Genomic DNA, 23,025 nt, shown 5'->3' with positions numbered 1-23,025 from the left:
AGTAATTACACTTTCCTATTACACGTGTAGGAAATCGCTCTCTGCATCATACTAAAAGTTCATTTAAAGGGGAACAAGACCTTTAACCTTTTTCTCTCTAGTTCACCTTCCTTGAGAACGTTTGCATTTTACGATATCTTCCCTTTGAACTCTCCCTCCTTTCTTTTGTTCCCTGCCTTTTTGGCTGCTTTCTGTTCCCCTCTTTAATTTTCTGGTGTCTTTTTCCCCTTTTTTTGCTGTCCCCGTGTGTCTCATTTGAATTTCAGTGGGGAGGGGGAGAGATGAGAATGGTCAAAGGGGTTGTTCACCTTAAAATGAAATGTCAGTATGATGTAGAGAGGGATATGCTGAGACAATTTGCAATTGCTTTCTATTTTTTTATTATTTATATATTTTTTTAACTTATTTAGGTTTTTATTCAGCAGCTTTCCAGTTTGTAATTTTAGCCATCTGGTTGCTATGGTCCAAATCCCCCTAGCAACCATGCACTGATGTGAATAAGAGACTGGAATATGAATAGGAGAGGCCTGAATAGAAAGATGAGGAATAAAAAGTAACAATAACAATACATTTGTAGCCTTACAGAGCATTTGTTTTTTAGATGGGGTCAGTGACCCCTATTTGAAAGCTGGTCAAAAGTCAAAAAAAGAAAGCAAATAATTAAAAAAAATTATAAAAATATATATAATGAATACCAATTTAGTTGTTTACAAATGATCATTCTAGAACATATTTAAAGTTAAAGGGGTTAGGTTAACTTTTAGTATGTTATAGAATGGCCAATGCCAAGCAACTTTTCAATTGGTCTTCATTATTATTATTTTTTTTATAGTTTATGAATTATTTGCCTTCTTCTCCTGACTCTTTCCAGCTTTCAAAAGGGGGTCACTGACCCCATCTAAAAAAAACCAAAAAACAAAGGCTCCGTAAAGCTACTCATCTTTCTGTTCCGACCCTCCTCTATTCATATTCCATATTCTCGTTCAAATCAAGGCATGGTTGCTAGGGTCATTTTAACCCTAGCAACCAGACGGCTGACATTGCAAACTGGAGAGCTGCTGAATAAAAGGCTAAATAAGTCAAAAACCACAAATAATAAAAAATGAAAACCAATTGCAAATTGTCTCAGAATATCCCTCTCTACATCCTACTAAAAGCGAACTCAAAGGCGAACAACCCCTTTGTTTGCCAGACCCTCTGTACTGGTAGGACCCCTGAGTCCGCTGTCCTCTGATATTACTCATTTGGGTGATTTTTTTCTTCTTTTTGACATAGATTGCATCCCCCGCAAGCACTTGATAATTGAATATTTCCACATTTGGCAGAATGGCTCTGAGCGACCCTGTCCCCCGTCTCTGCTGCAGAGCTGCGTCTCTTTCTAATCAAGAGAAATGGACTTGTGTTGTGAATATGTTAAATCCCCTAATGGCGAGGGAGGCCCCATACATCACTCTAGGCCCGTCTCACACCCATTCCCTTGTCAGATAAACACTCCCCGTCACCCTCACATATAAACTGTCACTGCTCCCCGACAGCCTAATGGATCCCGCAAAGGAAAATCACAGAGAGAGAGAATGAAAGAATTCCATTTGTCGAGGAGCCCCAGCAATCAGCTAATTGGTGTCGGTGTCAGCGAGGGCTTTGAGTTGGCGGCAAAGCGATATTTATGGGGCACTTTGCATAAAACGCGCCAGGCTCCTTTTCTCCTTCTCCATTTTTGGTCTCACATTTAATTGGATCATCTTGGGAATCGAAAGAGGGACAAAAAAGTTGGCGCCCATTTTTGTGGCCACACCCCCTAATTACCCTGTTCATTTTACAAAATTTGGCAGGTGATGAAAGTTTGAACATATTTCTGTGTTTTTTTTTCAGTTATTACAGTTTTGCTAATGAAGGTGAATTGCCCTTTAAGCTGTGAGTCTAACTCCTCCCAAGAGACCCGTTATCTGATATTGTTACAATTACTTATTTGCTTATCTGAAAATTGTTACAAAAGTATCTTATCTGCAGCTGTGGCTGTTCTGGGCTCTCTGCCAAAAGCCAATTAAGTTAGAATTTTTTTCTGGCTGTTCAGTGCAGAGAAAAACAGGACTTTCTAGTACAAACAAGGGACTGTGGGTTGAGCCGTCAAAAGAGGGACAGTTGGGTCTGTACCCGTTTCCACAACCCAGTAAGTAGACAACCCTACTGACTGCCTATTTCTTTTATTAGTGCTAATAAGGCTGATTTATATGGCCTCAGCCAATCACAGGCCATCGTTATGGGAAAACATTTTTTTTTCAAAACACATCGGTTAATAGTGCTTCTCCGGCAGAATTCTGCACTGAAATCCATTTCTCAAAAGAGAAAACCCCCCTCTAGTGATGGGCGAATGAATTTGCAAATCTCCCGCGAATTTCTTACTGGCGTCAATTTCACGATTTTTTCGTGAAAACGTTAAAATTTCTTGATTTTTTCGTGAAAACAGTCGAATTGCTTGATTTTTTTGTGAAAACGTTCGAATTGCTTGATTTTTTTGTGAAAACGTTTGAATTGCACAATTTTTTTGTGAAAATTTTTGAATTTCACTATTTTTTCATGAAAACTTTCGAAATTCATGATTTTTCTGTGAACTTTCTGATTTCACGATTGTTTGCGAATTTTGCTGGGAAATTGGTGAATTTTTCGGTGAACTCTGTCTGTGTTTCAGGCTTATGGATGAGGAGGAGTTCATTCTTCATTCAGTTTCATTAGAAGGGAAAACAGGATCAGATACCTTCCACTCTTCCTACCATGGGTCTAAGGCATGGATAAGGTGGGATAAAGAGTAAAAACCCAACGTTTTAGATCATTTTTGTTTTAAAAAAATGTAGAATTGTTGCAAAAATAACAACACATTCATATAAAAACTGTTATTTGTCTAGCTAAGGCTGTCACAAAACCAAAGGTTTCTTCTGATGACCCTAAGAAAAGCAAAGAGCAACCTTTCCAACCCCGCAGGGGTATAAATACAGATGGCAACAAAAGTAAAGATCTAATGGATCCAGACAGCCATACTTGTCTACCAGAGGTTCTAATGGTGGGTCTAGAACCTAATGGGGCTCTGTCTAGGGCACAGCCTTTCATTATTTCCACTGTGGGTCCTTTAAAAGCCTATACAATTTGGCACTACCTACATCTAATTGGTAAGTGAGTGGACCTAAGGTGTCACATTCTCTACTGGACCCTAGGAGACCCTCGCCAATGGTGTTGGCACAAACATGCTCCACCGGCCAAAAAAATCCTACCCCTGATAGAGGGGATAGCGATTGAGGGAAGAGCAACAGAAGGAAGAAGAGGGGCGAGTGATAGAGCGGAGTGGAGAGAGGCATCGGGACCAAACACAGACTAGGAGTAGGCAGAAGACCCTTTAACATTCCATGCATAGCGCCCTAGGAAGGTGCCTCTTCTGCCTGCCCCTAGTTGCGGTACCTCCCATGCACCGTCCTTGGCTAGAAACCTTTGATACAAGTAACACAGAAGCCAAATTACGTTGAATAACTCTCTTGGCCTCACAGCCGAAAGATATAGATTGGAAGTTGTGCAAATATGCTGAGGAAATCAGGGAAAACATAGACTCCATACGCCTACAATCTGCTTAGCAAGCATTATCCGGACAGAGAGGCTGGATCCCTTTGCTTTGCTATAATGTTCGGCACTATCAGGTGCAGACAGCTCAGCGTGGCCAGACTTCCCCTTTAATACAAGAGGCTAATTAAATATTCATGACTTGAGTTGTAGTGGTTCCTAGGCAGTCCTACAGCCCTGGATTCTGAGTGCTTATGTCAGGATGGGGGGAGACTTGATTAGGAGTATGAACAAGATGGCTCAAATGTCACTGGTGGGCAGTGAAGAAAAACAAAGTTGTGAGGACCTGGGGGAAAAATACTTACGGACCCAATTTTATATATATATAGTCTCTATCTTGTACTACTGTCTACGTCATGTCACCATCTTGCACTGTTGTCACCATTTTTTCTGTTCTCTCCATCTTGTCCTACTGTCTCCATCTTGCCCTACTGTCCCCATCTTGTCCTACTGTCTCCATCTTGCCCTACTGTCCCCATCTTGCCCTAATGTCTCCATCTTGCCCTACTGTTTCCATCTTGCTCAACTGGCTCTATGCTGTCCTATTGTCTCCATCTTGTCCTACTGTCCCATCATCCCCTACTGTTAGCCATAGTGTCCCCAACTTGCCCTACTGTCTCCATCTTGTCCTACTGTCTCCATCTGGCCCTACTGTCTCCATCTTGCCCTACTGTCTCCATCTTGTCCTACTGTCTCCATCTGGCCCTATATCTGATATGTAATATAATGGACATCACAAGTGCTTTTACACATGATACATCTTCTCCTTTAAACGGTAAAGAAAGGCCAATCTATTAGGGCCCATGGAAAGGTTCACCTCACTGGAGCTAATTTAATGTTATTGGTAAGGAGTCGTCCTAATGAACAGACACATCACACAAACGTGATTCCGCTTCTCAACGCCGGGTGGGCTCGCCGATTTCAGGCGGAGGTTAAACACAGGATTTTACAATCACATTGCCTGCTGGAAAAGTAAATTGGGGAATCAATTAGATTCGACAAGTTTAAATGCAATCTCTTCCTTCAGAGCAGCGCTACAGAGGCAATTATTCATCTATGGGAACGAAAGGAATCTGATTCAGCAGGGTCCAAGTGCTGTCGCTTCTTCACCTTCCACATTGCAATTCCTGGACCACGTTATTGTAGGGTTTATATGCTCTTTAAATGTTGTGCTTAAACTAGTAACCATTAAACCACACACTTCATTGAGAAGATGTAATTTTCTTGCTTCCATAGGAAAGTGCTGTAAGAACCTCTCTCTACCTCCATTCCCCTGTCATTCACTCCTTCAGGTCAGAGTCAGACCTTAAGAAATCTATGGAGAGAATCTGCTCCATGACAGTGTTGTTTAGCCGGAGAAGAATTTTGAGATGCAGATTTCATCCATGGATTTACGCAATCATTTTGATTACTTGCTCCACCTAGTGGCACATTGCATAGATAATCCATTCAATTCAACATTACAGCTTATTATTATTAGTAAAGCCACTCAGTGTATAAGAGAAAAGCTATGAGCTGCCCAGAAAATACTATATAGCTTTTATTTAATAGTGTTCCTATCTTTAAAATAGAATGTTCTGTTATACAGATAGCTAGAATCTCAGCTGCCATAAAGCAGGACAGGACTGCTGCTTACAATGGGGATCAGATAGGATCTGTGCAGCCACTGGGACAGAATGTTCTGTTATACAGATAGCTAGAATCTCAGCTGCCATAAAGCAGGACAGGACTGCTGCTTACAATGGGGATCAGATAGGATCTGTGCAGCCACTGGGACAGAATGTTCTGTTATACAGATAGCTAGAATCTCAGCTGCCATAAAGCAGGACAGGACTGCTGCTTACAATGGGGATCAGATAGGATCTGTGCAGCCACTGGGACAGAATGTTCTGTTATACAGATAGCTAGAATCTCAGTTGCCATAAAGCAGGACAGGACTGCTGCTTACAATGGGGATCAGATAGGATCTGTGCAGCCACTGGGACAGAATGTTCTGTTATACAGATAGCTAGAATCTCAGCTGCCATAAAGCAGGACTGCTGCTTACAATGGGGATCAGATAGGATCTGTGCAGCCACTGGGACAGAATGTTCTGTTATACAGATAGCTAGAATCTCAGCTGCCATAAAGCAGGACAGGACTGCTGCTTACAATGGGGATCAGATAGGATCTGTGCAGCCACTAGGACAGAATGTTCTGTTATACAGATAGCTAGAATCTCAGCTGCCATAAAGCAGGACAGGACTGCTGCTTACAATGGGGATCAGATAGGATCTGTGCAGCCACTGGGACAGAATGTTCTGTTATACAGATAGCTAGAATCTCAGCTGCCATAAAGCAGGACAGGACTGCTGCTTACAATGGGGATCAGATAGGATCTGTGCAGCCACTGGGACAGAATGTTCTGTTATACAGATAGAATCTCAGCTGCCATAAACCAATATTTAATAAGCATTAGCAATTTATTTTAGGATTGAGGAAAATCTAGAAGAAATCAACACAGGGAAAACAATCAAATTGTCATCTCTCTATTTCTCTCTCATTTTTAAACCCCAACAACTCCTTAAATGCTAGTAGCAAGCATGCAGGTTATTGGCACAGTATATCAGAGTAATACCCACTCAATAAATTCATTTCAAAATCAATGGAGCGGAACATACACATCTGCTAATGTATCTTGTTTTGCCGAGTGTGAGCTGACACGGCAGATGTGCACTGGGGTTGTCTAATGTGGAGAAAATAATTAAAGTATTAGGCCCCCTTAGCTCATAACAAGGTTACAGATATATAGAAACATTGGGGTGTCACCCTGCTATAGTTCCAGGGGTACCCAAGGCACAAATAAGCACTCACCCCAAATCTCCCCCTAACTGACCTTCAGACTGGACCCCCTTAGCTCATAACAAGGTTACAGATATATAGAAACATTGGGGTGTCACTCTGCTATAGTTCCAGGGGTACCCAGGGCACAAATAAGCACTTACCCCAAATCTCCCCCTAACTGGCCTTCAGACTGGGCCCCTTAGCTCATAACAAGGTTACAGATATATAGAAACATTGGGGTGTCACCCTGCTATAGTTCCAGGGGTACCCAGGGTACAAATAAGCATTCACCCCAAATCTCCCCCTAACTGACCTTCAGACTGGGCCCCCTTAGCTCATAACAAGGTTACAGATATATAGAAACATTGGGGTGTCACCCTGCTATAGTTCCAGGGGTACCCAGGGTACAAATAAGCATTCACCCCAAATCTCCCCCTAACTGACCTTCAGACTGGGCCCCCTTAGCTCATAACAAGGTTACAGATATATAGAAACATTGGGGTGTCACCCTGCTATAGTTCCAGGGGTACCCAGGGTACAAATAAGCATTCACCCCAAATCTCCCCCTAACTGGACTTCAGACTGGGCCCCCTTAGCTCATAACAAGGTTACAGATATATAGAAACATTGGGGTATCACCCTGCTATAGTTCCAGGGGTACCCAGGGTACAAATAATCACTCACCCCAAATCTCCCCCTAACTGACCTTCAGACTGGGCCCCCTTAGCTCATAACAAGGTTACAGATATATAGAAACATTGGGGTAACAGTCACCCTGATATAGTTCCAGGGGTACCCAGGGTACAAATAAGCACTCACCCCAAATCTCCCCCTAACTGACCTTCAGACTGGGCCCCCTTAGCTCATAACAAGGTTACAGATATATAGAAACATTGGGGTAACAGTCACCCTGATATAGTTCCAGGGGTACCCAGGGTACAAATAAGCACTCACCCCAAATCTCCCCCTAACTGACCTTCAGACTGGGCCCCCTTAGCTCATAACAAGGTTACAGATATATAGAAACATTGGGGTGTCACCCTGCTATAGTTCCAGGGGTACCCAGGGTACAAATAAGCACTCACCCCAAATCTCCCCCTAACTGACCTTCAGACTGGGCCCCCTTAGCTCATAACAAGGTTACAGATATATAGAAACATTGGGGTAACAGTCACCCTGATATAGTTAGCTATATATCATATTTGAGCTACAAACTGGCAGACGTCCTTTACCAACTTCATCATAATTCTGCAAAGTTTCTGTCTCTGGGATTCGTTCCAAATACCCCCCCACACACACACAAACACCCCCATCTCACTATTCTGATATTCTGCCATATTGATACCCCACCCAACATCCCACGTCTCCACCCAAACGTCCGCGCGACGATACGGAATTTATTTTCACACAAAAGCCCACACACTGCAATGAATTGTCACTGGTCCCCAAAAAGACTTTGTGATCCCACAGTGAAGCTTTGGATGATAAAATACTCACAGCACTCGTCCCTGCAAAATGAGCTCCATCACTTTATTGGAAACGAGCTCCATGAATATGGTTCCTGCCAATGTTTCTCAGAGGTAAACAGTCATTATGTCAACTGAAAATATGGTCCGTTCAACAAAACGCTCGCTGCACAAACACCATAATAATATCATCAGAATCCACCGATGTCAGGAGAAAGATCAACTCTGATTTTAAAGGGGAACTAAGGTAACTTTTAATTCCGAAGGGCTCAGAATTTTTTTTCATGGAGGGAACCAGACGTTACTCCCCTACGCCCAGAGATTGTTCATTGCCAGGCTGTGTCATTATAAAAGATATAAGATTAATATACAGCTACTTCACAAGTAGCAGAATAGTAAACATAATAAATAGAATAGTATAAATGTTGCTGTCATTTAAGCAATGAAAAAATAAAAGTTAATAGGACTTGGGACATATTTGTTGCCTTATTTTCATACTGAGCAATTCTACTCCCCATGGTATCTTACATCCACCTCCACATTTTAATGTATTTGTATTTTATTTTCATATTTAGTGACTCTGCCTATAGGTGACTCATCACACTAACACCTGTCACTACTTAATGTTTCTTAAATACTAAACTGTGAAAATTTGTTTTCTTGTGGTTGTGCAATCATGGGAAGGGAGGGTGTAGGAAATCTCACCAATGCTCTTTAAAGCAGATATAAACCTTCTGGTATCCCAACACATTAAATGTTCTCTTTGAAAATATTATTAAAAAAGAAACTTCAGATGGTGCCTATAGTAACAGTGTGATAATAGCCTCTGGGAAGGGAGTGTGACTGTGGGATAGCAGGTATAGTAGGGAGAGATGGTGCCTATAGTAACAGTGTGATAATAGCCTCTGGGAAGGGAGTGTGACTGTGTGATAGCAGGTATAGTAGGGAGAGATGGTGTCTATAGTAACAGTGGATAATAGTCTCTGGGAAGGGAGTGTGACTGTGGGATAGCAGGTATAGTAGGGAGAGATGTGTCTATAGTAACAGTGGGATAATAGTCTCTGGGAAGGGAGTGTGACTGTGGGATAGCAGGTATAGTAGGGAGAGATGGTGCCTATAGTAACAGTGGATAATAGTCTGTGGGAAGGGAGTGTGACTGTGAGATAGCAGGTATAGTAGGGAGAGATGGTGTCTATAGTAACAGTGGATAATAGTCTCTGGGAAGGGAGTGTGACTGTGGGATAGCAGGTATAGTAGGGAGAGATGGTGCCTATAGTAACAGTGGATAATAGTCTCTGGGAAGGGAGTGTGACTGTGGGATAGCAGGTATAGTAGGGAGAGATGGTGCCTATGGTAACAGTGGGATAATAGTCTGTGGGAAGGGAGTGTGACTGTGGGATAGCAGGTATAGTAGGGAGAGATTGTGTCTATAGTAACAGTGGATAATAGTCTCTGGGAAGGGAGTGTGACTGTGGGATAGCAGGTATAGTAGGGAGAGATGGTGCCTATAGTAACAGTGGATAATAGTCTCTGGGAAGGGAGTGTGACTGTGTGATAGCAGGTATAGTAGGGAGAGATGGTGCCTATGGTAACAGTGGGATAATAGTCTGTGGGAAGGGAGTGTGACTTTGGGATAGCAGGTATAGTAGGGAGAGATTGTGTCTATAGTAACAGTGGATAATAGTCTCTGGGAAGGGAGTGTGACTGTGGGATAGCAGGTATAGTAGGGAGAGATGGTGCCTATAGTAACAGTGGATAATAGTCTCTGGGAAGGGAGTGTGACTGTGTGATAGCAGGTATAGTAGGGAGAGATGGTGCCTATGGTAACAGTGGGATAATAGTCTGTGGGAAGGGAGTGTGACTGTGGGATAGCAGGTATAGTAGGGAGAGATTGTGTCTATAGTAACAGTGGATAATAGTCTCTGGGAAGGGAGTGTGACTGTGGGATAGCAGGTATAGTAGGGAGAGATGGTGCCTATAGTAACAGTGGATAATAGTCTCTGGGAAGGGAGTGTGACTGTGGGATAGCAGGTATAGTAGGGAGAGATGGTGCCTATAGTAACAGTGGATAATAGTCTCTGGGAAGGGAGTGTGACTGTGGGATAGCAGGTATAGTAGGGAGAGATGGTGTCTATAGTAACAGTGGATAATAGTCTCTGGGAAGGGAGTGTGACTGTGGGATAGCAGGTATAGTAGGGAGAGATGGTGCCTATAGTAACAGTGGATAATAGTCTCTGGGAAGGGAGTGTGACTGTGGGATAGCAGGTATAGTAGGGAGAGATGGTGCCTATAGTAACAGTGGATAATAGTCTCTGGGAAGGGAGTGTGACTGTGGGATAGCAGGTATAGTAGGGAGAGATGGTGTCTATAGTAACAGTGGATAATAGTCTCTGGGAAGGGAGTGTGACTGTGGGATAGCAGGTATAGTAGGGAGAGATGGTGCCTATAGTAACAGTGGGATAATAGTCTCTGGGAAGGGAGTGTGACTGTGGGATAGCAGGTATAGTAGGGAGAGATGGTGCCTATAGTAACAGTGGATAATAGTCTCTGGGAAGGGAGTGTGACTGTGGGATAGCAGGTATAGTAGGGAGAGATGGTGTCTATAGTAACAGTGGATAATAGTCTCTGGGAAGGGAGTGTGACTGTGGGATAGCAGGTATAGTAGGGAGAGATGGTGTCTATAGTAACAGTGGATAATAGTCTCTGGGAAGGGAGTGTGACTGTGGGATAGCAGGTATAGTAGGGAGAGATGGTGCCTATAGTAACAGTGGGATAATAGTCTCTGGGAAGGGAGTGTGACTGTGGGATAGCAGGTATAGTAGGGAGAGATGGTGCCTATAGTAACAGTGGATAATAGTCTCTGGGAAGGGAGTGTGACTGTGGGATAGCAGGTATAGTAGGGAGAGATGGTGTCTATAGTAACAGTGGATAATAGTCTCTGGGAAGGGAGTGTGACTGTGGGATAGCAGGTATAGTAGGGAGAGATGGTGCCTATAGTAACAGTGGATAATAGTCTCTGGGAAGGGAGTGTGACTGTGGGATAGCAGGTATAGTAGGGAGAGATGGTGCCTATAGTAACAGTGGATAATAGTCTCTGGGAAGGGAGTGTGACTGTGGGATAGCAGGTATAGTAGGGAGAGATGGTGTCTATAGTAACAGTGGATAATAGTCTCTGGGAAGGGAGTGTGACTGTGGGATAGCAGGTATAGTAGGGAGAGATGGTGCCTATAGTAACAGTGGGATAATAGTCTCTGGGAAGGGAGTGTGACTGTGGGATAGCAGGTATAGTAGGGAGAGATGGTGCCTATAGTAACAGTGGATAATAGTCTCTGGGAAGGGAGTGTGACTGTGGGATAGCAGGTATAGTAGGGAGAGATGGTGTCTATAGTAACAGTGGATAATAGTCTCTGGGAAGGGAGTGTGACTGTGGGATAGCAGGTATAGTAGGGAGAGATGGTGTCTATAGTAACAGTGGATAATAGTCTCTGGGAAGGGAGTGTGACTGTGGGATAGCAGGTATAGTAGGGAGAGATGGTGCCTATAGTAACAGTGGGATAATAGTCTCTGGGAAGGGAGTGTGACTGTGGGATAGCAGGTATAGTAGGGAGAGATGGTGCCTATAGTAACAGTGGATAATAGTCTCTGGGAAGGGAGTGTGACTGTGGGATAGCAGGTATAGTAGGGAGAGATGGTGTCTATAGTAACAGTGGATAATAGTCTCTGGGAAGGGAGTGTGACTGTGGGATAGCAGGTATAGTAGGGAGAGATGGTGCCTATAGTAACAGTGGATAATAGTCTCTGGGAAGGGAGTGTGACTATAGGAGACAGATGAAGTGCAGGTCCGTGCAGGTGTAAAGAGCTGAAGAGGCCATAGATTGTCAGGTTATTTTATCTCCAGCCAGTGTATGAGTGTGTATGGGTGCAAATGTAGGTGAATATATGGGTGTATATGTGGGTGCATATGTGGGTGCATATCAGTTACATTACAGTGAAAGTTGCAACGAATCTAATGTCCTCTCAATCGGACGCTGAGCAGCTGAAGGGATCTATGATTTATAAAGCTCCCACTTTCTAATTAACCCGGCATCTCTGTGTAATGACAATGGCAATACATAAAACACTCATAGCAGATAATCAGAACTTTACGGGTGCCGTTATTTCTGCCGAGCACAAGCCATACTGGTAGGAGCCCATAAATAAGGTGCACATGTAATTCGTGGCCATTCTGCAGGAACGCTATGCATCAAGCTTGGCCAAACACTGGCAGTGCCAGTTCTACAGGACCTTTGTTTGGCAAAATGATTTATATAGATTTATACACATGATGTGATGGGCTTTGGAGATGCTGCTGCACTTGTAGCATGTGGTTACATGGAGCATTAGCTTTGGGCCACACATAACACTCAGAAAGCTTTTAGTCTTGTCTGACCACAATATTTCCCCTTTCTCTAAGCCTGGCCATGCTTGTGCCATCTAACAACTCTCTCATTTTCAAGAATTGGACACTCTCCCATAGAGAACTCTTGTTATTGTTGACTGATGATCTTCTACTCGTCTCTTAGCCCTGAACCCTGTTGAGGTTTTAAAGAGAAATAATTGCCACTTAAGAATGTTTCTCTCCTAACAGATACGTTGTAACAGTCTGTCTTGTGCTACCAAGTTTCTTGCTCTCTGTATAACAGAACATTCTGTCCCAGTGGCTGCACAGATCCTATCTGATCCCCATTGTAAGCAGCAGTCCTGTCCTGCTTTATGGCAGCTGAGATTCTAGCTATCTGTATAACAGAACATTCTGTCCCAGTGGCTGCACAGATCCTATCTGATCCCCATTGTAAGCAGCAGTCCTGTCCTGCTTTATGGCAGCTGAGATTCTAGCTATCTGTATAACAGAACATTCTGTCCCAGTGGCTGCACAGATCCTATCTGATCCCCATTGTAAGCAGCAGTCCTGTCCTGCTTTATGGCAGCTGAGATTCTAGCTATCTGTATAACAGAACATTCTGTCCCAGTGACTGCACAGATCCTATCTGATCCCCATTGTAAGCAGCAGTCCTGTCCTGCTTTATGGCAGCTGAGATTCTAGCTATCTGTATAACAGAACATTCTGTCCCAGTGGCTGCACAGATCCTATCTGATCCCCATTGTAAGCAACAGTCCTGTCCTGCTTTATGGCAGCTGAGATTCTAGCTATCTGTATAACAGAACATTCTGTCCCAGTGGCTGCACAGATCCTATCTGATCCCCATTGTAAGCAGCAGTCCTGTCCTGCTTTATGGCAGCTGAGATTCTAGCTATCTGTATAACAGAACATTCTGTCCCAGTGACTGCACAGATCCTATCTGATCCCCATTGTAAGCAGCAGTCCTGTCCTGCTTTATGGCAGCTGAGATTCTAGCTATCTGTATAACAGAACATTCTGTCCCAGTGGCTGCACAGATCCTATCTGATCCCCATTGTAAGCAGCAGTCCTGTCCTGCTTTATGGCAGCTGAGATTCTAGCTATCTGTATAACAGAACATTCTGTCCCAGTGGCTGCACAGATCCTATCTGATCCCCATTGTAAGCAGCAGTCCTGTCCTGCTTTATGGCAGCTGAGATTCTAGCTATCTGTATAACAGAACATTCTGTCCCAGTGGCTGCACAGATCCTATCTGATCCCCATTGTAAGCAGCAGTCCTGTCCTGCTTTATGGCAGCTGAGATTCTAGCTATCTGTATAACAGAACATTCTGTCCCAGTGGCTGCACAGATCCTATCTGATCCCCATTGTAAGCAGCAGTCCTGTCCTGCTTTATGGCAGCTGAGATTCTAGCTCTCTGTATAACAGAGCATTCTGTCCCAGTGGCTGCACAGATCCTATCTGATCCCCATTGTAAGCAGCAGTCCTGTCCTGCTTTATGGCAGCTGAGATTCCAGTTATCTATCAGGCTACAGGGCTGTATGAGGCAGAAGAAGAACAGCCTGAACCATCCCCTGTACCTTGAATCAATAACGCTGCTTTGCGTGGTTATTATCGGCAGCTCTTCATCTGGGAGCTAAAGGGTGTAACTAATTTCTTGCAGCTTCGCTATCCGTGTGTTAATGAGTCAATAAGGAGACAGCATTAGATGAAGTGCACTCTCTCTCTCTCTGCTAATGCAGCTGAATGACTGAGCTCTCTATGAAAAAAAGGCCTATTCATTAAAATGGTCCAATCAAAGGGAGAGATCAGCTCAATTTGCCATTTGCATTCATGTTTTAATTTTTTTGCTTAAATCCTGTGACATCCTGATCCCACAAATCTCTACTGTGATTGATCAGCACCTTGAAACCTGGTTATCTGGTCGCCTTCACTGATGCAGATCAATTCATTACAATTTGGAAACAAATATTCATTCCACAATAGTAAAATAAAGAGCAAATTGCACAACGTGTTTATTTGGGGGCATTAATGCTGCACAGTGGGTCTCGACTATAGCGGAACTCTCCCAGGGACAGGACATAAAGGGTTAAGACAGAATATGACTTTGATGTATCAGCCCCAATGATCATGTAATTAATAGTTACATGCAAAGTGAAGAGAGGAGGGTCAGGCACATGTAGGCACTGAAGCACAATAAAGTTATTTTACATGGCAAGTAATTACTCTCTAGCAGGGCAATGTAATATGGGAAGATCTGGAGCAGCAAGGGGAGCTGTCAGTCCCATGAAATAAATCCCCACAGCGAGTTCCCTCTGTTCTCTCTTAATAATTCATTAGTGTGAAGCCATGTTTGTTTGTGAGTAAGCAGAGCTGTCACTGGGGATCTACATAGAGCTTACACCACGTGGAACACAGACACACAGAGAAGCAGTTGCAGGTAGAGATAATAGTATTCATAGGCCAACATTGTGTAAGATGGAAACAAGAGGCCAAGATGGAAATTGTAGAACAAGGCGGAAACAGCAGGGCAAGATATAGACAATCAGAGAAAATGGAGACCAAATGGCAAGATGACAAGAACAGAGAAAGATGGAGACAGTAGGGCAAGATGGAGACAGTAGGGCAAGATGGAGACAGTAGGGCAAGATGGAGACAGTAGGGCAAGATGGAGACAGTAGGGCAAGATGGAGACAGTGGGACAAGATGGAGACAGTAGGGCAAGATGGAGACAGTGGGACAAGATGGAGACAGTAGGGCAAGATGGAGACAGTAGGGCAAGATGGAGACAGTAGGACAAGATGGAGACAGTGGGACAAGATGGAGACAGTAGGGCAAGATGGAGACAGTAGGGCAAGATGGAGACAGTAGGGCAAGATGGAGACAGTAGGGCAAGTTAAAAACAGTAGGGCAAGATGGAGACAGTAGGGCAAGATGGAGGCAGCAGAGGAAGATAAAGCCAGTAGGAAAAGATGGAGACAGTAGGGCAAGTTGAAGGCAGTAGGACACAATGAAGGCAGTAGGGCAAGATGAAGACAGTAGGGCAAGTTAAAGGCAGTAGGGCAAGATGGAGACAGTAGGGCAAGTTGAAGGCAATAAGGCAAGATGGAGACATTAAAGCAAGATAGAGAAAGTAGGGCAAGATGGAGACAGTAGGGCAAGTTGAAAGCAGTAGGACAAGATGAAGGCAGTAGGGCAAGATGGAGGCAGTAGGAGAAGATGGAGACTGTAGGATAAGATGTAGACAGTAGGGCATGTTGAATGCAGTAACAGGGCCCTCCTGCCATGAGTCAAGGTATAACAGGCAGCAGTGAGCTAAAAAAAAGGTGGCAAAAAGCCGCCTCTTGTAACGTAAAGACATGGTTTTACTGGTTTTAACCAGCAGCAGCCCCAGGAATGCCCCTGGACAGTGGGACAAGACAGAGACAGTAGGACAAGATGGAGACAGTAGGACAAGATGGAGACAGTAGGGCAAGATGGAGACAGTAGGGAAAGGTGGAGACAGTAGGGCAAGACGGAGACAGTAGGACAAGATGGAGACAGTAGGGCAAGATGGAGGCAGTATGGTAAGTTGACTGGGAGTCAAAATAGGTCCTGCCATTCCAAGTACGCAGAGGCCCATGACCTTACTTGCCATAGCACAAAGCTGAGATTTCGTCAATGAAAATAACTGGGGAAATACATCACATTCAGGGATATCATCATTATCTTCTATATCATTTTGAGGCATTTTGTGCAGGTATAAACACTGGGGACAACATGATGACCATTAAGAGTGACATTGCTATTATAGTAATAATAGTAATGAAGTCATATACACAGATAAAGTGAAAATAAGACTCCACAGCAGCCAATGAAACGCTGAGACTGGCGGAGCCTCGTAGCCCTTATAATTGATTGTGTTTATCATTGTGATGTGTCATCAGGTGGGCAGAGACTGAGCTTGGGAACAACAATCCTACACACAGTGGGAGACTATGATGCCAGGGGCACAATAAGGCGCCGTCTGCCAGCGAGTCCATTTTGGACTGATCATCACAGAATAATTGCACGGTAATTCTCAAGTTGAGTCCTAGAAACCCCATCAACATATTAAGTTTGCAGAGGCCTCGCGTATCTGGGCTAGCTGCCTACATGAAACCATAATTCAGCATGGTGCCATACGGAGCCGTTCAACTTCTTCCATGTAATGAGATGATTAGCCTCTAAACCCACACACCCGTGGGCCCGATTCTGTTGAGGACATGATGTCATTAAAAAAAGAGAAGTCTATGGAGGTCTTGGGTAAGCTAGCAGCCACAAGAATACTTTGAGGTCCTCCTCCAGACTAAAAGATGTTATCAATTATTATAAAATGTATATGGATATATGTATATCTAAGACTGCAATTTAGCCCTGTCAAACTTGAGGAGGCTGGACAATGTAAAGATTAATCATTTGGTGACTTGCCAAGTGATAAGATCTTTGCTTGATTTGGTTATCAAATTTGGTTAATGTTTTGGCCTGCAAGTCAATGGTCAGACCATGCTAGCAACCTATGAAGGCCTGTTGGGAGAGGACTTAATCTATGGGCAATGCCATCCTTGTCTGGTGGGCTATTTTAACCTACCCAAGAGATATCTCATCAATCCTTGGTGATTCACCAAATGATCAGATCTTTGCTTGATTTGGTCATCAAATTTGGTTGATCTTTTGGCCTCCAAGTCAATGGTCAGACCATGCTAGCAGCCTATGAAGGCCTGTTAGGAGAGGACTTAATCTATGGGCAATGCCATCCTCGTCTGCTATTTTAACCTACACAAGAGATTTCTCAACAATAATTGGTGACTCACCAAATGATCAGATCTTTGCTTGATTTGGTCACCAACGTGGTCTGATCATTAGGCTTGCAAGTAAATGTTCATGCTATATTGAAGGCCTGTGCAAGCCTGATGGGAGAGGACTTAAACAGCAGACCATTTTAACCTGCCCAAGAGATATCTCACCAATACTTGGCCAGATATCAGTCTGGCAGTTCATTTATGAAGCTACTAACTCAATCTGGTAAGCCATGTCTTCTATGGCCAAGTTTAGAGTGTAAGCAATACCTTGAGATTTAAGCTCTGCCCTGTTTGGTTACTTGGTTCTAAAAGCAGCGAAACATAGTGGGAACCACTTCAAGAACTCTTCTGTGCAATCTTCCAAAAGGAGCAAGTGCAGTTGAAGCCCCATTCAGACCTGGCTTTAAATGCACATGCTTGGCATTGTCTGCCCTAAATCAACCTTAGCAATCAGTGATTTCGTTAGCTGGCACCAGGACCAAGGGAACACTTACAAGAAGTCCAAGTGATTTGACCAACATGGGATACTAAAGTCATTTTTATTGGCCAATAAACTCTTAGTCATGTTCAGATGAGGCAACGGCTGATCACATTTTCTCTCTGGAGCTAATGTTTGTATTTATTTGGATTGCAGACTGTTGTTAGCCCAACGACTCACACATAAAATCCACGTCACGCAGTTTTGATAAACAACCGACCAACCATTTAGTTTGTCAACTTGAGATAATAGCATTATTTCTGATGAGTTCATTCACTCTCCCTGGAGAATCTCTTGCTATAATAATCTGTTAGAACGTGAGGACATTATGAACTCATCTGTATATTTCCAACTTCCCCGACCATGTTTTTCATGTCTCTGCTCATCATGTGAACATCTTTCCTCCTCGTTTTTCCATTAATAACTCAAGACGACATAAATATATTTCTTTTGATGCACCCGCCTCTTTAGAATTCCCAAATCCCATTCTCCCGGAAGGCTTGGCAGCTTTAGAAGTCTATCATTATTCATGAATTCTTCCCTTTCCTTCAAACCATCGGCCTTTTTTTAGAAGGTCATAGGCTCATTGCTATGCAATTGACATTCGGAAACTATTTTTGGAATGGATGTGCACAATATCAGTTGAACGTGATTCCCCCCTACTGTAAGACAGTCTGAAATAAAGTAGTAGTCATTCATCAATGAGAAGAACTGAGGAGAAATTTGATTAATCCTCAAGAGAACTGCCCATTTGCCCAAGTGTGATTAGAAAGATGCTACATTTATCAGCTTGTGCTGAAAAAATAAGGTTCCACACAGTAGATTATGAAGGCACATGCAACCTGTCGCATCTAAAACTCCCATGGATGGAATTATAGTTGCTTAATAGCAGGACACGCTTCTACTGCCTATCTCTTCCATGCTTGATGAGCTTTTAGGCCTACGCCAATCAATTGTGTTGTGTCTCATTTTAATGGAATTCAGTGGCTTCTTATTTATTGGAAGGGGGAAGGGATCTTTCCATTGTGGTTGCCAAAATGCCCATGGGAAGGACTTGGGGTTGTCAGGAAGGGTTTAGCCTAAAGGCCAGTTACATCAAGATTTGAAGAAAACTCCCACTTTAACCCAAACTTTAATGCCATTTAGTGTGAAAAACAGGATGAAACCCAATTTGCTCTCCAAGATGTTGGAACAATGACTGAATGACCGATAACTTTCTATATTTGTAACCTTGTTATGAGCTAGAGGGGCCTGGGAAAATGTTGTGCCGTAACTGAAAAAGTCCTACAACCACCACTGGTGTAGGGGGTAATAACATGCATGGGTAGGAAGAGATTGGTACCTTGGTACCTGTGGTTGTACAACCTGCATCTGCAAATCATAGAGCCACCCTTTGTTCTTGCCATCCAACAAATGCCTACAAAATGGGCCACAACACGGTGGGTGACCAGCACATATACATATATACCAATATACATATCTAGCAGACCCTAGTTGCACAACACCACTTGGAAACTTAGAGAATAGCCCAGAATTCATTTAAAGAAAAAATTATACTGGACTCCATTTTCTGCCATTGTCAACAGGCTTCTTGGTCCTTCTCTAACTTACTTGGAGAAGTCTGAAATGAATATGGTTTATATGTTTTTTTCTATATTACAATAGACACATTTGTTTCTATTCAACTCTTTAAGAACTGTATCCCAACACAATGTGAGGTTACTTATCCATCAGATAACGTTCACTCCCCTCTATAGATAAAACATTTCCACAAAGTATCCAAGCAACATCGCTGGAAGAAGAGAATTCAACCAAGTGATGTAATGTGTATTGGGCAGTACCACCGGGGCAGTAGCCTCACGGCTGGGGAGGTTTTCACCCCCTTGAGTACCACAGCAATCAATGGAATCAACTTCTACTTTCGGGATCAAGGATTAGGGTCACTGTAAAAGGTCGATATCCATCAGGGATACACAATGTTGCTGTTGTTCTCCGTTGGGATAGGTCTGTGCATATTATTTCTGTAAACACTGCCTAGTGATGGACAGATCTATCCCCACCATGACATTTCTTGTGTTTTTGTTTTTTTAAAGATCTACTTTTTAAGTTCTACCCAAAGCGTGGCTCATCCTAACATTTCCTAACCGAAAACAGAGTAGTTACTGTTATAATAACATCAATTAAATAGACGGCAACACCTTTCATTGTGGCATCACTCAAAACAATATCATTGTAACATCACTCCAAAAAAAGTAGTAGCTACTACTACTACTACTGTAATGTGTAATATAAAAAAAAACAACAGTCCTACCTTTGGCAATGATATCTTCAATATCTTGATCAAATCCCAGCCGATGACATTTCCTCCAGAGGCCCATATTGGTGGAATTATATTGCCTATTGCACTCATCTGCCATACTCAGGGCAAAAAGCTGCCTACGGTTCCTTGCAAGAAGTAGTTTGCCCTCCCAGCGGTCTAGCTTGGACCTGCTAGCTCTCAGAGGCAAGTTATTGTTGGAGTTATAGATGAATCCAGGATCAATTCTTCTGTTCGTGAAGCCTTTGCACCTTTCTCTGTGCCTCCTGGCATCTGTTTCATACCAGTGGTCGGAGCAGATGGCCACGGCTAGCATGCCCAGGGCACACAAAGCAAGAGAGAGGCCAGCGTAGAGCAGTAATCTTCCAGCAGCCATCCTCCCTCTCACAGTCCCTTCAACATTTTCTTAATAGGGATAGTCTTTGTGCACCGAAAGCCGAGAGAACTGTTGGGAGGAAGTGGAGACCTTCCTGCAGAATCAGAAATTCATTGGAATAGTACCCAATCCAAGCATGGTGGACAGTACTGCCTGACTGCTTGCAAGAACAGGTAAGTCAACCCTGATGCATGGAATTCTGACCGGTTTGAGAGGCCAGATGACCTCCAAAATTAAGTGCCTTGCAGATGGGCTGGATTGTGAAACATGGTCACCATACCCTGCCGTGAAACCTTTCAGTCTGGTGGGCTCAGTTAGAAGGCTGCCTCCCTGCAACGCTCTGTCTGATACTGCTTCTACAGCATTGTCCAAAGCAGACTTCAGCACCCTGCACTCAAGATCACCCGTCACTTACCTCCCAGTCTGAATGCCCTAAGCAGGGACTCTGTTACCCGAAACCATGAATTGCAGCCTCCCTTGTGGCCAAGCAGCTCTTGTCTTTGTTTCACAGCACGTACATCAAGCCTCCAGCCGGCTCCTTCCGTTCGATGTTCAGGGTGTCTGCTGTCGCTCTTGTCTTGGCTGCTGAAAAATGTCTTCACTCCCAGGCAAGAAGCCACTCATATTTCTATGTCTCATCCCCTGTGCGGCTGCTGGTGTCCCCTGTAATGGAAGGTGAGGGGGAGAGATGGGGAAGAAAGGAGAAGAGACATTTCAGCACCATGGAGAGTAGCTTTGGAGCTGCAAAGCCTTTAATAAAACATCAGCTGCAGCCGACATAGGAAAATAGCTTTATCATTACAGGAATAGCCTTCTGTAAGCTCACGAGTGGAGAAGGATATGGGATTTCAGTTGCTTTAAGTGCTAAGATAATATCTTATCCTCCCTTTTCACCAGCAATATCGATATCCAAAAGCCCATCAAGCAGGTGCCGAAGGCAAAGGCAGCTTAGCATTTGGCATGTGATCTCCCTCTTTATGCTTGGCACCCTTCAAGCTTCTTCTAAGGCTAATGCCTTTCTAGATCTGAGATCCCCCCACCCATGGGCCAGAGAGAGTCCACTGTCAACAGAAATGCATGCAAGCAGTTCAGAGGGGAATGAAGAGAGGGGAGGGTGCAAATTGCACCTTGTTTAATCCCTCCCTCCTTCCCCTTGTTGAAAAAAAAGATAATTTTTATACAGCAGCAGCAGCTTCTTTATCAAAGAGCAAAGCAAAAACATGCAGGTAAATGGAGTATAAAAGCGCATGAAACAGATAAATAGGGTGCGAGCGAGGGAAGGGTTGGTTTTGCAGTTCACCTGGGATTCTATTCCTTGTTCACACACAAAGGCAGCCTGCAGCCTTAGTTGTAACCAGAGACAGAATAGAGAGAGCCAAGAACCAATGACGTCAGCCATACAACGTGAAGCTCATGTCTTATTGGCCTCCTTAAAGCTGTACCGTACCAGGATTTGCAGCAGCAGCCCAAAAGTGTTCTGTCCAGGCAGCAAGGATGCACAAACCAGAATAAAACGACTGTCCTTGTATATCTGTGTGTGTTTATACTGGGTATGGGATCTACAATCGATTATCTGGAAGGTTTGGGATATAGGGTTATCCGGATAAGGTAATTCAGAGCACCATTTAAACATTAAAGAAATAACCATTAGACGTTTGTGCTGCCAGCACAGATTTAATTCCAACTAATTACTGGGGAGTCATTTATTTTTCCCCAGGTACCAGTGCTAGAGCACTATGGCGCACAAGAGGCTCAGTCTCTGTCTATATAAAGAAACACTGGCCCTTTAAAAATGAAAACAAGGGGTCTGCTATTTCTGGGGGATGCTTTAGGAAGTGTGTTCTAAGCAATTTTGGATATATATTCATTACATACGTTCAGTGATTTTAGAATTGAAAGCAGTATTTGTTTATCCTTTTCTGTTCACATTGGGTTCCCGGGTCATATTCTGGCGTTGTGCTACTGCAGCCCTATGGGGGAATTAGCATTGGGCTTCTAGTGGTGAGAAGTGGTACTGCAATTAATCATCTATAAAGGTTTCCAATCATTTAAAGCTGGAAATACTCTTTGAACAAAGCATCTCCCAGAAACAAAGTAGCTCTTGTTTAAAGATTTCAGGAATTTGTGTGGGTTCCCACCAGGTACCCTGGTTTCCTCTCACGCTCCAAAAACATATAGGCAGGTTAATTGGCTCCTGATTACAATTGCCCCTAGTAAGCGTGACTGTGATAGGGACATTAGACTGCAAGCTACACTGGGGCAGGAACTGATGGGAGTGTGATATGGCTCTTAGATTGTAAGCTCATTGGGACAGAGACTGATGTGAATGTAATAGTGCCCTTAGATTGTAAGCTCTGCTGGGGCAAGGACTGATGGGAAAGTGATAGAGCCCTAATATTGTAAAGTCCACTGGAGCAGGATATAATGGGAATGTGATATGGTCCTTAGATTGTAAGCTCATTGGGGCAGGGGCTGATGGGAATGTGATGGGGTCCTTAAATTGTAAGCTCGTTGGGACAAGGGCTGATGGGAATGTAATAGGGCCCTAAGATTGTAAGCTCTGCTGGGGCAAGGACTGATAGGAATGTAATAGGGCCCTTATATGGTCCGCTGAAGCAAAATACTCATTGGGGTAGGGACTGATGGGAATGTTATAGGGACCTTAGATTGTAAGCCCACTGGGACATGGACTGATGTTAATGTGATGGGGACCTTAGATTGTAAGCTCACTGGGGCAGGGA

General features: G+C 43.6%; 1 protein-coding gene across 1 annotated transcript in view; it reads right to left on the bottom strand.

The window, feature by feature from the left end:
* The window catches only part of tmem178b.S (transmembrane protein 178B S homeolog), a 95,288-nt gene extending 73,616 nt beyond the window's left edge, over window positions 1-21,672 (bottom strand). Inside the window, exons 1-2 of the mRNA XM_018254782.2 lie at window positions 21,585-21,672; window positions 19,903-20,947 (exon numbers count right to left, since the gene is read on the bottom strand). Coding sequence (XP_018110271.2) covers window positions 19,903-20,284 — 382 coding nt within the window. The 5' untranslated portion in view covers window positions 20,285-20,947; window positions 21,585-21,672. The remainder of the gene's footprint in view (window positions 1-19,902; window positions 20,948-21,584) is intronic.
* Between the last annotated feature and the right edge of the window lie 1,353 nt (window positions 21,673-23,025).

Source organism: Xenopus laevis, chromosome 3S (assembly GCF_017654675.1).
Source record: "Xenopus laevis strain J_2021 chromosome 3S, Xenopus_laevis_v10.1, whole genome shotgun sequence".
In the NCBI taxonomy this organism is placed as follows: Eukaryota; Metazoa; Chordata; class Amphibia; order Anura; family Pipidae; genus Xenopus; species Xenopus laevis.
Note: the sequence above shows the minus strand (reverse complement) of the source record. Positions and strands in the feature narration are given on the sequence as shown.